The sequence below is a fragment of the Nicotiana sylvestris genome, chromosome 3 (assembly GCF_000393655.2).
Source record: "Nicotiana sylvestris chromosome 3, ASM39365v2, whole genome shotgun sequence".
Classification (NCBI taxonomy): domain Eukaryota; kingdom Viridiplantae; phylum Streptophyta; class Magnoliopsida; order Solanales; family Solanaceae; genus Nicotiana; species Nicotiana sylvestris.
In genome coordinates, this window is record NC_091059.1 from 15,886,190 (window position 1) to 15,902,025 (window position 15,836).

At 40.3% G+C, this 15,836-nt stretch overlaps 1 protein-coding gene across 1 annotated transcript; it reads right to left on the reverse strand.

Annotated features, from left to right (window-relative positions):
- Positions 1 to 11,952: 11,952 nt before the first annotated feature.
- Positions 11,953 to 12,990, reverse strand: LOC138887078 (uncharacterized). Its single transcript, XM_070168791.1, has 2 exons — positions 12,671 to 12,990; positions 11,953 to 12,496 (listed from the first exon to the last, which is right to left on the reverse strand). The coding sequence occupies exons 1-2, from the start codon at positions 12,988 to 12,990 to the stop codon at positions 11,953 to 11,955; spliced, it is 864 nt and encodes a 287-aa protein (XP_070024892.1).
- Between the last annotated feature and the right edge of the window lie 2,846 nt (positions 12,991 to 15,836).

Consider the following 15,836-nt stretch of genomic DNA (forward strand, 5'->3'; position numbering starts at 1 on the left):
GTGTGAGTTCTGGTTGAGTACAGTTGCATTCTTGGGTTACCTTGTTTCAGCAGAGGGTATTCAGGTGGATCCGAAGAATATGGAGGCAGTCAAGAACTGGCCTAGACCCGCATCAGCTACAGAGATCCGGAGTTTCTTGGGTTTGGTGGGCTATTACCATCGGTTTGTGGAGGGGTTTTCATCTATTGCAGCCCCGATGACCAGGTTGACCTAGAAGGGTGCCTAGTTCAGGTGGTCGGACGAGTGTGAGGCTAGCTTTCAGAAGCTCAAGAAAGCTTTGACTGTGGCACCAGTGTTGGTTTTGCCCACAGGTTCAGGGCCATATACAGTTTATGGTGATGCATTTCGTATTGGACTTGGTGCGGTGTTGATACAGGATGGCAAGGTCATTTCTTATGCTTCGCGACAGTTGAAGATTCATAAGAAGAATTATCCAGTTCGTGATGTGGAGTTAGCAGCTATTGTTCACGCGCTGAAGATTTGGAGGCATTATCTGTATGGCGTGTCATGTGAGGTGTTCACGGATCATAAGAGTTTACAATATTTGTTCAAGCATAAGGAGCTAAATTTGAGGGAGAGAAGGTGGTTGGAGCTATTGAAAGACTATAATATCACCATCTTATATCATCCGGGAAAGGCCAATGTGGTGGCCGATACTTTGAGTAGAAAGTCAGCCAGTATGGCCAGTCTTGTGTATATTCCAGTCGGTGAGAGACCTCTTGCTTTGGATGTTCAGGCTTTGGCCAATCAGTTCATGAGGTTGGATTTTTCTGAGCCCAATCGTGTTCTAGCTTGTACAGTCGCTCGTTCTTCATTATTTGAGCGTATCCGAGATCGGTAGTATGATGATCCTCATTTGCTTGTCCTTAGAGACATAGTGCGGTACGGAGGTGCCAAGCAAGTTACAGTTGGAGATGATGGAGTTCTGAGAATACAAGGTCGTATTTGTGTGCCTATGTGGATGGACTTCGTGAGTTGATTCTAGAGGAGGCCTATAGTTCCCGGTATTCTATTCACCCGTGCGCCGCTAAGATGTATCAGGACTTGCGGCAGCATTATTGGTTGAGAAGGATGAAGAAGGACATTGTTGCATATGTGGCTCGGTGTTTGAACTATCAGCAGGTAAAGTACGAGCATCAGAGATTGTTTCAGAGGATTGAGCTTCCTGAGTGGAAGTGGGAGCGTATCACTATGGACTTTGTTGTTGGACTCCCGCGGACTCAGAGGAAGTTCGATATAGTGTGGGTTATTGTTGATAGGCTGACCAAGTCAGCACAATTCAATCCTATGGTGGTTTCCTACTCTTCTGAGCGGTTGGCAGAGATTTCTATCCGGGAGATTATTCATCTTCATGGTGTGCCCGTGTCTATCATTTCGGACTGAGGTACGCAGTTTACCTTGCATTTCTGGAGGGTAGTTTAGCATGAGTTGGGCACATGGGTCGAGTTGAGCACATCATTTCATCCCTATATGGACGGACAGTCCGAGCATGCTATTCAGATTTTAGAGGATATGCTCCGAGCTTGTGTTATGGACTTTAGAGGTTCGTGGGATCAGTTCTTGCCTTTAGCATAGTTTGCCTACAATAAAAGCTACCAGTCGAGCATCTAGATGGCTCCTTATGAGGCTTTATATGGTAGGCGGTGTAGGTCAGCGGTTGGATGGTTTGAGTAGGGAGAGGCTTGGTTGTTGGGCACGGATCTAGTACAGGATGCCTTGGACAAGGTAAGATTATTCAGGATAGGCTTCGTACAGCTCAGTCCATGCAAAAGAGTTATGCCAACTGTAAGGTTCGTGATATGGCATTCATGGTCGGCGAGCGGGGGTTGCTTCGGGTGTCGCCTATGATGGGGGTGATGAGATTTGGGAAGAGGGGAAAGCTTAGCCCTAGATTCATTGGTCCGTTTGAGATTCTTGATCGAGTGGCAGAGGTGGCTTACAGACTTGCATTTCCGCTGAGTTTATCAGCCGTGCATCCAGTGTTTCATGTGTCAATGTTTCGGAAGTATCACGGCAATCCATCCCACGTGTTAGACTTCAGTACTGTCTAGTTGGACAAGGACTTGTCCTATGAGGAGGAGCCGGTAGCTATTTTAGACCGGCAGGTTCGTCAGCTGAGATCGAAGAGTTTCCCTTCTGTTCGTGTTCCGTGGAGAGGTCAGCCTGTTGAGACAGTGACCTGGGAGTCCAAGTCCGATATACAGAGCCGATATCCCGATCTTTTCTCCAACTCAGGTACTTTTCTTATGTCCGTTTGAGGACGAACGGTTGTTTTAGAGGTGGAGAATGTGATGACCCAAAAGGTCATCACTTGTATTACAAGTAAATTCTGTGTTCCGAGATATTAAAAACCTCTTTATGTCTCACCTCGATTCGTGTGCACAGTCCAGGCACATTTCCGAAAAGCTTTTATGTGAAAACTAAGTAAAATAAGAAAATTAGCTTTTTAAATTAAATAAAGTTGACTTTGGTCAACATTCTTGGTAAATGGATCGGGACCCGTGATATGATGGTCTCGTAGGGTCCGTAGTAAAATATGGGAGTTGGACGTATGCCCAGAATCGAATTCCGAGGTCCCAAGCCCGAGAAATGAATTTTTAAAGAAAATTATTTTCTGGAAAATATAAAGGTTTTTAGAAGTGAATTGATGCATTTTCTTGATGGGATCGGGTCCGCATCTTGGTTCTGGAGCCCGGTACAAGTTTGAAAAATAATTAAGATGAATCTGTAAAATTTGGTAAAGATCGGAGTTGGTTTGGTATAAAACGGACCTATAGTTGAGAAAATAGTAATTTTGATGTTTTTGAGTGATTTCATGAATTTGAGGTTTAATTCATAGTTGTTGATGTTATTTTGATGATTTTATCGCATGACCAAGTCCGTATGATGTTTTTAGGTTAGTGTGCATGTTTGGTTTGAAGCCCCGAGGGCTCAGGTGAATTTTGAATAGGCCACGGAGTGAAATTGGACTTAGGAGAATTGCTGGTATGTTGCAGATGTGTAGCCGGCCTCTGATCTCGCAAATGCGAGATCAGGCATCGCAATTGCAATGCAAGCAGGGGTCACAAATGCGAGACTTTTGTCGCAAATGTGAAGAACCCAGGGCCAGCATTGTCTCGCAAATGCTACATATACCTCGCAAATGCGAAGTCTTCAGCCCATGCCCAGAAGTCGCAAAAGCGACGATTCCTTCGCAAATGCGAAGGAATCTGGAGTCGCAAATGCTACATATACCTCGCAAATGTGACATATACCTCGCAAATGCGAAGGTAGCAGGGTCCTTAAGGGTTCGCAATTGCGAACCCTGGTCGCAATTGCGACATCAAAGACCTGTTAAATGAATTTCAGACGGGATTTCAACTATTTTTATAACTTTCTCAAAACCTAAACTCTGTTGGACGATTTTCTAAAGAAAGGTTCTTCTCCAAATCAATTGTAAGTCATTTTTAACTCATTTTCTTTAATCTATAACATCTTTTCACATGATTTCAATCCAAAATCAAGGGTTTTCATGGGGAAAATTGGGTGTTTTGGGTAGAACTTAGGATTTTTAAAATTTGGGTATTTGGATCTCGATTTAAGGTCCGATTTCAAAACAAATTATATATTTGGGTTCATGGATGAATGGGTAATTGGGTTTTGTTTCGAACCTCGGGTTTTGACCATGTGAGCCCGGGGTCGATTTTTGACTTTTTGGGGAAATCATTGGAAAACCTATTTTCTTGCATTAAAATTGATTCATTTAGCATTTATTGATATTGTTGCTAGATACAAGCGAATTGGTGGTGGAAACAAGAGGTGAAACGATAGTTGAGGCTTGAATTGTGTTCGTGGCATTGAGGTAAGTGTTTGGTCTAACTTTAGCTTGAGGGATTAGGAGTTGTGTCTTATTTGCTATATGTTAATTGTTGAGTATGGCGTATAGACATGGTGACGAGTATCTATGCGTCAGTGTTAAGCATGCCCGTGAGTCTTAAATTGTAATCGTTGTGTTCTTGATAAATACTACAAATGCCTAAGTTGTTGATTTTCTGTATTGGGCAAGAATTATGATTATTCTCGTGGTATTTGGTTATTGTTGAGTATTGGTTCCAGTTGAGGTTTCATTTGTGAAGTTAAATGTCGGCATAAGTTTGGTTATAGATGATTCCCTTGCTGGCACGTGTTTAATTCTTACCGTTGGTTCCCTTTTCGGGATGTGCTTATTCTCATTATTGATTCCCTTGTCGGGACATTGTTGTTTCCTTATTGTTCCCTTGCCGGGATTCATTTGTGATTAGTGTTGAATTGTATACTGGGATTGGGTTGCACGCCGCAACAATATTATATGGGATCGGGTTGCATGCCGCAACATGGAGTAATAAGGGAGGACATGAGGGGTCGGGTTGCACGCCGCAACAGTGATATATGATTGGATCGGGTTGCACACCGCAATAATGATATATGATTTGATCGGGTTGCACGCCACAACAGTATTATATAATTTGGATCGGGTTGCATGCCGCAACAATAAATGATAAAAGTGGATATTGATTTGTTACTATTTCCTTATTCTTACCGATGCAAACCTTAAAATGTTCTTTATGTTTTTCCCCAAAGTTACTGTTGGTAATTGATATTTCCCCGCAGCATGTATCCCTTCCCATCTTTAACTGCTAGTTTTCGTTATTATTTCTTGCTATATATGCTTTAACTACACAGGTTTATTTGGTAGTCGTGTCCTAGCCTCGTCACTACTTCGCGGAGGTTAGGTTCGACACTTACCAGCACATGGGGTCGGTTGTGCTGATACTACACTCTGCAATGTGTACAGATTCTGGTGTTGGAGAATTTGGACTGTAGAGAGAGGTTGCTGCCTTCAGTCCATCAAGAGACCCAAGGTAGTCCTGCTAGGCATCCGCAGGCCTTGGCGTCCCCTCCCTATCTATCTTCTTTTTGTTCTTTTATATTCCAAAGAAAGACATGTACTTTCTTGTTCAGACTTTATTTGTAGTTTTCTTAGATAGTCCATGAGATTACGACACCAGTTCTAAGTGGTTTGTGTTATAGATTCTGATGTTCTAAACGTCAATACCACACAAGAGGGGGGGTGATTTGTGTAGTACCCAATTTTTCGATCTAGAAGAACATTTGCGGAATTTAAAAGAACAGAAAATAAAGAACACATAGATTTTTACGTAGAAAACACCTGGCTCAAAAGGTGAAAAAACCACGACCTACCACTCAATAGGATTTTCCCAAACATCCACTAAAATCACTGAGCCAAAACAGCATTTACAAAAACTCTTTGTAAACCTATGGATTAACTCTAATCCTTGTGTAGCACACAACCTCAACTGTTGCGACACTTTCAAGTTAGCCTATAACTTGAACACTCAAAGTACCTATTACAAATGCTTCTATGAAAGCTGAAAAGGTACAACTTTAAACCACCTACTACAATTGAACTAGAATAAGAATAAACACAATGGAACTGGTTCTTCTATCTCGTTCAAGTAGCTTCAGGTGTGCACACTTAAATCTCACATAAATTGCTTGTAAAATTGCCTTGCTCGTTTGCTCTCAATTTAGTTTTACTTCTGCGTGCGTGCAACACCTGTAAAAGAGAACAATCACTGTTATTTAATAAGTTAGTAATTAGAGTTTGATTGAGACTCAATTGTTGATCTTCCATCGAAGTTGAGTCCTTGTACAATACAAACTCCAACCCTATCCGTTATCTGGATTGTGTCCTCTTCCCATAAGGAGACTTTCTCTCCTCATCCAATATGCAACCTTTTCGATCAGTTCAGGAGATATTGTTGCTTGATCACTGAGACTTATCTCCTTCACGTGTATCTCACATGTCTAGGTTGATAAATATTGTGCCTCACATGATGGACCTGGTCCATGACTGAGTCCATTTGTCATTCTTCAAAACTTCACCTGAACTTGGGCCAACAAATTCCCCCTTTTTGATGATGACAAACTCTGTGCTTTTATTAATCAAAGAACCTGTAGGAACTCAGCTTGACCATCACCATATTAACTTGGAATTTTAACTTATCATCAAGGACCAGGTTTAATTAGGTTATAAATATCACATTATTCAGAATAAAGAATAAAGCACAATATCTCTTTCTCTTTTGATATCATCGAAAAGTTGCATACATTGTGCATCCCAGATTTTAGTAATTACTCATGGCCACTTGGGCAACTGCAAGTGAAAACATGGAGGAAATCATCAATAATCAATATTCAAACTATTAAGAGCAGAATCTTCATAGAACAAGAGAAACAGCAGTTGTCATTGATAAGATATGTTTCCACCATAAACCACAAAAAGAAAGAAAAACTTCCAAAACATGAGCAAAAACAAATAGAAAAAGTCCTTAATCTGGGTCACTGGGGGTACTAGACTGGTTCAGAAGACAACAACTGGACATCCTAAGGCTTGGAGGAACTAGAGGGCTGGGTTTGGAGAAGGTTGAGCATATTCTGAAGCATCCCATCACTCTTCTCCTTTTCTTTTGCTAGCTCAGTTCTAAGGCCATCTCTTTTAGTTTCGAGTTCAGCTACACGAGCCTGGAGCCTAGCAATTTCAGCATCCTTAGATCCACACTCTTGAACTAAAGCCCTAAGCTTGCTGTTCACAGGTGTCTTCAGAGATAAACCAGGTTCAGTTGGGGTGGCATTGACTTGATAGTCACAAGCCAGAAGAGTCTTGACGCCAAAGTGTTCCTTGATTGATGCCATCTCCTATTTCTTCAAAGGCACATTCAGCCTGTCCAGAACAGTAGTCAATATGAACCCATATGGGGTGGCATGAACCTTGGAGCCATTTATGACTCTATCCAGTAATTTGACAATAAAGGCAGGCCAATTTATCTGCATTCCTCTCACAAGGCACTCCATAAGAACCAGGTCCATGTAGTTTGCAGTGTGCCTCCTCTCCTGTCTAGGCAGCAGACACTTGTTAATAAATTCAAACAAGACCTTGTGCTCAGGCCTCATCTCACTTTTCTGCACAAACCTGGCTTCAGGCACATCTTAAGCAGTTGCAGCGTCATAAAAATTACTAGTGATTTGAAGAGCAGTAGGGAGAGAATCTAGACATGGCCACCTTTACCTTGTATAATCATCATACCCCTCACTAGGTATGCCTAGAATCTCACCCAATTTGAGTGCATCAAACTGCACCCTTACTCCTTTCACCAGACTGGTGACTACCCCATTCTTCACTGTGGCATTTTCCATAAACTCAATCAATTCTTTCCTAGCCAGCCTCCCATCCATTTCAAGGACCATGTCCTTCCAACCTTGTGCAGCTAGGGCATCCACCAATCTTCTCATTCCTGGCTCATCCAGGTCTCTCAATAGTCTTCCTTTCAAAAGTTTTCTTCTGTCAAAGATGACAAACCTATCTTGTTTCTTTTCATATTCCTTTTCTTCTTCTTCTCCACTCCATTCTTCTTCTTCCTCAGTAAGTTTTTTCTGCTTACCTTTCAATGTAGATCAGGTTCTTTTGGCTAAAGAGGGTTCATCAGATACAGGTTCAGAGGAAGACTTCTTGGAGGAACCTTGGCCCTTTTTGGTTTGGGTGTAGGAACCTCTACAGTTGTTCCCCTTTCTTGATGGACCAGTTCCATCTCCTCTTCTTCTTCTTCTGCAATCTAAGAACTCTCCACAACCTTTGCTTTTCCCTTCTCCTTCCTTTTCTTTTTGCTTTCTTCCAGAGCTTTCTGTAATGCAGCTTCACTTTGTTTGACCCTGCTTCTAGTGGCTCTTCCCTTAGGTACTGAAGGTACAGTAGGTTTTGGGGATGACATTTTGCTTTTCTTTGTTGGCTTGGAAGCAGTTTGAGCCTTTTTTGTGGAAGCTTTACGCTTCTTTGGATCATAACTGGCCCCAACTCTCTTCAGAAGATCAACAGTGTTTCCTCAGCAGATGAACCAAGTTCATCTTGTTGCTTGCTTAGATGCACAAGCCCTTCAGCCGCCTCCCTAGAACCACTTCCCCCTGACTTGTTGCCACCTTCTTCAACACCTCCACAGATAGCCAGAAATTTTTATTTCCCATTTCCCCTCTCATCACCACTTGCTCCCTCTCTCTTTTTTTCTTTCTTTTACCTCCACTTCTACTAGATTCTGCCCACTTTACATCTTTGACAGGACCAACCAAGACAAACCTATTTTCTATATTTTCAACCACAATAGAGAGTACCACACAAGAACTTACCTCACTAGGGGTTTCTTGAATTTTGGCAGTGTCAGAAGACCCATGTTCTTTACCTTTGCTGGCAGAAATAAAAGCTTCAGACTCAGAGCTTGAGTCAGATTTTTGAGTAGGACTTTCCTCCCTCTGGCTAGCCTTCAATTTCTCATTTAGAACTTTTCTTAGAGCTCTAGAAGCTACAGTTTTTCTGGCCAATATTTTTTGCCTACGAAACCTAGGTTTTAGGGTTTCACTAGGGGGTGTAGATGAGGATGTATTAGAAGGGGATACTGGTGTGTGAGTGCTAGGATTATCTTGGGAGTTAGTCATGGTGGATTATTTCTTGAGAAAAATTTGGAAATTTTTGGAGAGAAGAGGGGTGATCAGAACTTGAGAAGAGTTTTGACGGTTATGGGCTAATGAAAAAGAGATGTGGGGTGTATTTATAGATGATTAGACTTAAATGTAGTAACTACAACTTTTTCAGAGGTCAATTAGAAGTCTAATCAAGGTGTAATTCCGGTATCTTAGTGATTATTAGGCATCGCTAGATTTTAGGCAAAAATCCCTATTTTTAGAGTTCTAGGGAAACGAAACTGGTTCAATTCTCAACGGATAAAATTTCTAGGAATTTAATGAATGTAGGACTTCTGCTCATGATTGGAAAAATAATCTTTCTAATTGTGCAGAGTATAGAAAACATACCTGAGCTTTTCATATGAACACATACTGATGAACCAGGTTCTTTATATAGAACTCTCTTGAACATGCCTCAAATTCCAAAATAGAGGAACTTTGTAAGAGATCAGTGAGTCATACACATGTCACATGAGTATACTAATTAAAGTATGAAACTGAGTAAGAATTGATCTAGATATTTACACAAAGTTAGAACTCCTAACCAAAGAAATAAAAAAAATTCTTTCATTCATTTTTTTTTCATTGTATTCTAAACTGGACCTATTAGGTGATCTTAATCATCCCTAATTCCAACCTGTTCCTCTCAAAATTTTCTCTACTCAGTGCTTTAGTGAAATTGTCAGCTATTTGTTTATCAGTAGCACAGAATTCTATTGAAATCAATCCTTTTTCATAGTTATCTCTTAAGAAGTAGTGTCTAACATCTATATGCTTAGTACTCTTATGATGAACAAGGTTCTTTGTCATACTTATAGCACTAGTGTTATCACAGAATATTGGAATACATCCCACTTCAATTCCAAAATGTACCAGTTGTTGTTTGATCCATAGCAATTAAGCACAACAAGAAGCAACAACAACATACTCAGCTTCAGTAGTAGATGGGGCCACAGAATTTTGCTTTTTGGTAGCCCATGACACAAGACATGAACCAAGAAAGTGTACCATACCTGAGGTGCTTTTCTTGTCCACTAAGAAACCTGCATAATCAGCATCAGCATATCCAACTAAATCAAAATTACTACCTTTAGGATACCAAAGACACAGATCAGTGGTGCCTTTCAGATATCTCAATATCCTCTTTACCGCGGTCGAGTGGGACTCTTTTGGATTTGCCTGAAAACGAGAACAAAGCCCTACACTGAAAACGATGTCAGGTCTGCTTGCCATAAGATACAAGAGTGAACCAATCATACCCTTATACAACTTTTGATCAACTGATGAACCAGGTTCATCAATATCTAATTTTGTGGCAGTTGTAATGGGTGTGTCTATTTCTTTAGATTCCTCCATTTTAAACTTTTTGATTAGCTCTTTTGTATACTTCTGCTGATGGATCATGGTTCCATTTGGACTTTTTTTGATCTGCAAGCCTAAAAAGAAGTTAAGCTCACCCATCATGCGCATTTCAAACTCACTGCCCATTAGTTTTGCAAAGTCCTTACTCAGCCTATCAGTGGTAGCCCCAAATATGATGTCATCCACATATATTTGCACAGCAAGGAGATTTTTACCTTTTTCCCTTAAAATAAGGTGCTGTCAATTTTACCTCTTTTGTAACCATGCTCCAGTAGGAATCTGGATAGTCGTTCATACCAAGCTCTCGGGGCCTGCTTGAGCCCATAGAGAGCCTTGTCTAACTTGTACACATGATCAGGAGATTCCTTGCTCTCAAACCCTAGAGGTTGTTTCACAAACACTTTTTCCTTTAGGTAGCCATTCAGGAAGGCACTTTTGACATCCATCTGATGAAGAGTGAATTCCATTTGTGCTGCAAAGGCTATGAGGAGTCTGATTGCCTCTAGTCTTGCAACTGGAGCAAATGTCTCATCATAGTCTATGCCCTCCTCTTGGATGTATCCTTGTACTACCAGTCTTGCTTTGTTTCTTGTAATTGTTCCATCTTCATCAAGTTTGTTTCTGAAGACCCATTATGTACCAATGACTGATCTGTCCTTGGGTCTCAGAACTAGATGTCAAACTTGACTTCTTTCAAATTGGTTGAGTTCATCTTGCATTGAATTCACCCAATTTGCATTCTGCAAAGCCTCAACAACATTTTTAGGATCAATAAGAGATAGGAAAGCATCAAAAGCACACAAATTCTTTAGCTGTGATCTAGTTTTGACTCCAGATGTTGGATCAGTAATAATGTTCTCAATGGGATGAGAACTTTGATACTTGTGAGGTTTCACAACCAACTGGTTTCTGCTAGATGTCTCTCCCATGTTCTGTTGCTAAGGAACAGGTTCATGAACAGGTTCCTCTAGGGGGTTTAATTCAATTTCTCCTTGATTAGTTCCTCCTGTCAGGTTGCCCTGATTTGAAGGACCTGTTCCATCACCTGTTCCTTCTTTTGATGCCACTTTGACTTGTGCTGGGGATTCAGTCAATTCCTTTACCAATCCAATGGCTTTATCTTCATGTTCCTGTCTCTCGGAAAGAATGTTAGTTTCATCAAATACTACATGTACACTTTCTTCTACACACAGAGTTCTTTTATTAAACACTTTATATGCTTTGTTATGTGAAGAATATCCCAAGAATACTCCCTCATCACTTCTGGGATCAAACTTACCTAGGGAGTCTTTTCCATTATTATGCACATATCACTTGCAACCAAATTCCCTAAGATGGGATATGTTTGGTTTTATCCCTTTAAGTAACTCATAGGGAGTCTTCTCTACCAGAGGTCTGGTCATGCATCTATTGATTATGTAACATGTAGTGTTTACGGCCTCTGCCCAGAAGCTGTTGGGCAATTTACTAGAAAACAGCATGGTTCTAGCCATGTCCTCAAGAGTTCTATTCTTCCTTTCAACTACTCCATTTTGTTGAGGGGTCCTAGGGGCAGAGAAATTATGATCTATACCATTTTCATCACAGAATTCAGCAAACTTGGAATTTTCAAATTCAGTTCCATGATCAGAACTAATGGATGCAAGTTGATTTCCTAATTGTTTCTGAGTTTTTCTAACAAATGCAATAAACATGTCAAATGCTTCATCTTTGGAGGTTAGAAATAGAACCCAGGTAAATCTAGAATAATCATCGATAAGCATCATTACATATTTCTTTCCACCTCTGCTCATGGTTCTCATTGGACCACATAGATCCATATGGACCAGTTCTAACGACTTGGTTGTACTTACCATTTTCTTGCTTTTGAAGGATGATCTTACCTGCTTCCCCTTGCACATGCCTCACAAACTTTGTCATCCTTGAACTTGATATTAGGTAACCCTATCACCAAGTCTTTAGAGACTAATTTGTTTAGCTGATTTAGACTTGCATGACCAAGTCTTTTGTGCCACAGAAGGGGATCATTAACCAACACACTTAAGCAAGTGAGTTCATTTTCTGAGAGAGTAACAAATCTACAATGTAAATGTTGTTAACTCTTTTTCCCTGCAAAACAATTTTGTCAGTGGTAAGGTTAATCACAAAGCATTTGGTAGAGGTAAAAGCTACAAGATTACCTTTGTCACACAATTGTGACACACTTATTAGGCTATATTTCAAGCCATCTATCAGGTAGACATTCTCTATGGAATGAGAATCTGTTTTGCCTATCTTTCCAACCCCAATGATCTCACCTTTCTTTCCATTACCAAAGGAGACATCACCTCCTTTTAAGTCCTCAAGTGAAAGGAACTGGTCCTTGTTCCCAGTCACATGTTTTGAGCAGCCACTATCCATGTACCATATTTGGCTGCTCCCTTTCACTTGGACCTCTTGTTCATCATCTGATTCTCCAATGGCCATCAGTGTTTGCTCTTCTTCAGCTTCATCTTCCGAATCTTCATCTGAAGTTTCTCCCCAAGCAGCAACCATAGCCTTGGTTGAACCTTTGTTCCTTTTTGGTTGAACATGTTCCTTCTTCCTGTTCTTTTATTCAGCCCTTTCTTTCTTTCACTCAATTTCCCATTGAGGGCAGTTCTTGATCATGTGATCAGTCTTACCACACTTGTAGCAACCCTCATTGGTCTGTTTCTCAGGAGCTCTTGACTTGTTGAAGGTTGTACCTCTTGAAGAACCTTTTCCTCTCATCAGGTACTTTTTGAACTCTCTAGTGATCATAGCCATCTCATCATCTTCCAGATCTAAACCTTCAGCAATTCTGAGAGCTAGGCTTCTCTCCTTCTTGGGTGTATCCATCTTCATGGTTTGCCTTCTCAGTTCGTAAGTAGTAAGATTTCCAATCAGTTCATCTAGTCTGAGAGTAGCAATATTCTTGGATTCCTGAATGGTCGTGATTTTGCTTTCCCATGAGACTGGCAGAACCCTTGTTAGGATTTTCTCAACCTTTTCTTCCTCAAGAATAATCCTTCCAAGAGACTTAAGTTCATTTGTCAGTGTAGTGAACCTAGTATACATCTCTTGAATAGTTTCTCCTTACTTTATAGTAAAATTCTCATATTGAGAATACAACAGTGTTCCTCTGGATCTTTCACTTGAGGTGTTCCTTCATGAGCAACTTGCAAAGTGTCACATATCTCTTTGGCAGTAGTACAACTTTGGATCCTACTGTACTCATCTGGACCTAGCCCACACACAAGCCATTTCTTGGCCTTAGTATTTTTCTCCCACCTTTTTAGGTCTTCAGTAGTACAGTCAGCCCTTGTCTTTAGCACAACCACTCCTTCCTCATTTTTCATTTTAGTTTCCAAAGGACCATCAGTGACTATGTCCCAGAGTTCATAGTCTTCTCCTATGATGTGATCTTTCATCCTGTTCTTCCACCAAGAGTAGTACTATCTATTGAACAGTGGAGGCCTGGCAGTGGATTTCCCTTCCCAGTTCCCAGGTGGTGCACTCATGTTGATATTTTCCTAAGGTGTTAGCCTCTTCAAGGATAACCCGCTCTGATACCAATTGATATTCTAAACGTCAATACTACACAAGAAGGGGGGTGATTTGTGTGGTACCCAATTTTTCGATCTAGAAGAACCTAGTTCTTTTAGGTGTTCTAACTACTACTGTTGCGGAATGTAAAAGTACAGAAAATAAAGAACACCGAGATTTTTACGTGGAAAACACCTGGCTCAAAAGGTGAAAAAACCACGACCTACCACTTAGTAGGATTTTCCCAAACATCCACTAAAATCACTGAGCCAAAACAGCATTTACAAAAATTCTTTGTAAACCTAAGGATTGACTCTAATCCCTGTGTAGCACACAGCCTCAACTGTTGCGACACTTTTAAGTTAGCCTATAACTTGAACACTCAAAGTACCTATTACAAATGCTTCTTTGAAAGCTGAAAAGGTACAACTTTAAACCACCTACTACAATTGAACTAGAATAAGAATAAATACAACATAACTGGTTCTTATATCTCGTTCAAGTAGCTTCAGGTGTGCACACTTAAATCTCACATAAATTGATCGCAAAATTGCCTTGCGCGTTTGCTCTCAATTTAGTTTTACTTTTGCGTGCGTGCAACACCTGTAAAAGAGAACAATCACTGTTATTTAATGAGTTAGTAATCAGAGTTTGATTGAGACTCAATTGTTGATCTTCCATCGAAGTTGAGTCCTTGTACAATACAAACTCCAACCCTATCTATTATCTGGATTGTGTCCTCTTCCCATAAGGAGACTTTCTCTCCTCATTTAATATGCAACCTTTTCGATCAGTTTAGGAGATATTGTTGCTTGATCACTGAGACTTATCTCCTTCACGTGTATCTCACATGTCTAGGTTGATAAATATTGTGCCTCACATGATGGACCTGGTCTATGACTGAGCCCATTTGTCATTCTTCAAAACTTCACTTGAACTTGGACCAACAAATTTGTATTGGTATTGGCTTAATTGTCGAATTTTATTCTTCTGCTTATTTAATTTCAGCTGTTATAAAATGTTAAATTACAACTATTAAGGGACTTAAAAGGAAAAAGGGTTAAATAATTGGAATAATCGGCTTGCCTAGATTTCACTACTAGGCGTCATCACGACTCCCGAGGGTGGAAAATCCGGGTCATGACAATTTTTAATCTCATTATAACTTGGTTGTTCGGAAGAGCAATTAATTCGGTTAGAATAGTGGAATGGAAGGCAGTAAAAGAATTAAATACTCCTTTCTTTTCCAATCGCCCCGTGAAGACAGACGTTCGGAAAGGTTCTCGAGATTCTCAATCGCTCTTTTTAGTAGGAAGGAATAGTACGGGAAGGGATCGAGACCATGCTGAGACACTAGTAGATCAATCCCTTCCCACGTGTCAAGTTGAATATAAATAAATGAATGCAGCCTTAAATTAGAAGTGGATATAAATGTCTTGTAGGAGGATGGCAATTTTGGATAGGATATATAGTAGTTCAAAGGGAGTTAGGTACAAGCCTTTTTCCCTTTCCTGAATGCAATCGTAAGATCAAGATCAGAAGTTTCAAGGTTAGTCTCACTCTCTTCATCTTGAGGCATATTAACATTTCCTAATTCAAGGGAAAGATTCTCGTTGTTAACAAGAGGAACATAAGGGACAACTAGTCCTCTCTTACCTCGTCTGGTCAGTATGTCTTCCACTAATTGGTCTTGACCGCATCTTCCCCCGGAGGAGTAGTAGCATTATTTTCTCTATGGGCATCGAGTTGGGAACACGCAAAAGAGTTCCATTTCGACGAGTTGCAAGAGCCATCAAGGACTCGGCTTTCCTTTTGGAGAGGGCTGGAAGACGCATTTAGATTCTAAATTCTTTCTTTTTTTCTTTCATGCTTTCCGTTGGTCAACAACCAACCAAAGTTCTCTATACTTCTTCACTACTCGTACAGGCTTGACGGAGTTAAGTTGTATTGAGTGAATCGTTTTGACTTGATCAATCAAGAATGTCACAACTGGATAAATTCACTTATTTCACAGAATTCTTCTGGTCATGCCTTTTCCTTTTTACTTTCTATATTCCTATATGCAATGATGGAGATGGAGTACTTGGGATCAGCAAAATTCTAAAACTACGGAACCAACTAGTTGCAAAGGTTCTTGTTAATTTTATAATACGCAAAGCACGTGTAAGAGAGATCACTGGTTTACATAGAGATCTTCTAAATTGAGTTGTTGAGGAAAACATAACTATAACTTCTTGAAAAAACTTTTTCTTTTGTATATCCATCTACAGAATTTGGTATTTATTGGCTTAGGTAATCTGGATTTGCGTCACATAAGAAATATTAATGGAAAAATGCTTCCTATAATAAATTTTTCTATTCCCAAGGCTAAAACCGAA

Coding starts and splice junctions, on each gene's coding strand:
- LOC138887078 (XM_070168791.1), bottom strand. CDS start 12,990: ATGTATACTAGGTTCACTACACTGACAAATGAACTTAAGTCTCTTGGA. Junction 12,497..12,670: donor ATCACTAGAGAGTTCAAAAA/GTACCTGATGAG, acceptor ATAAAAGAACAG/GAAGAAGGAACATGTTCAAC.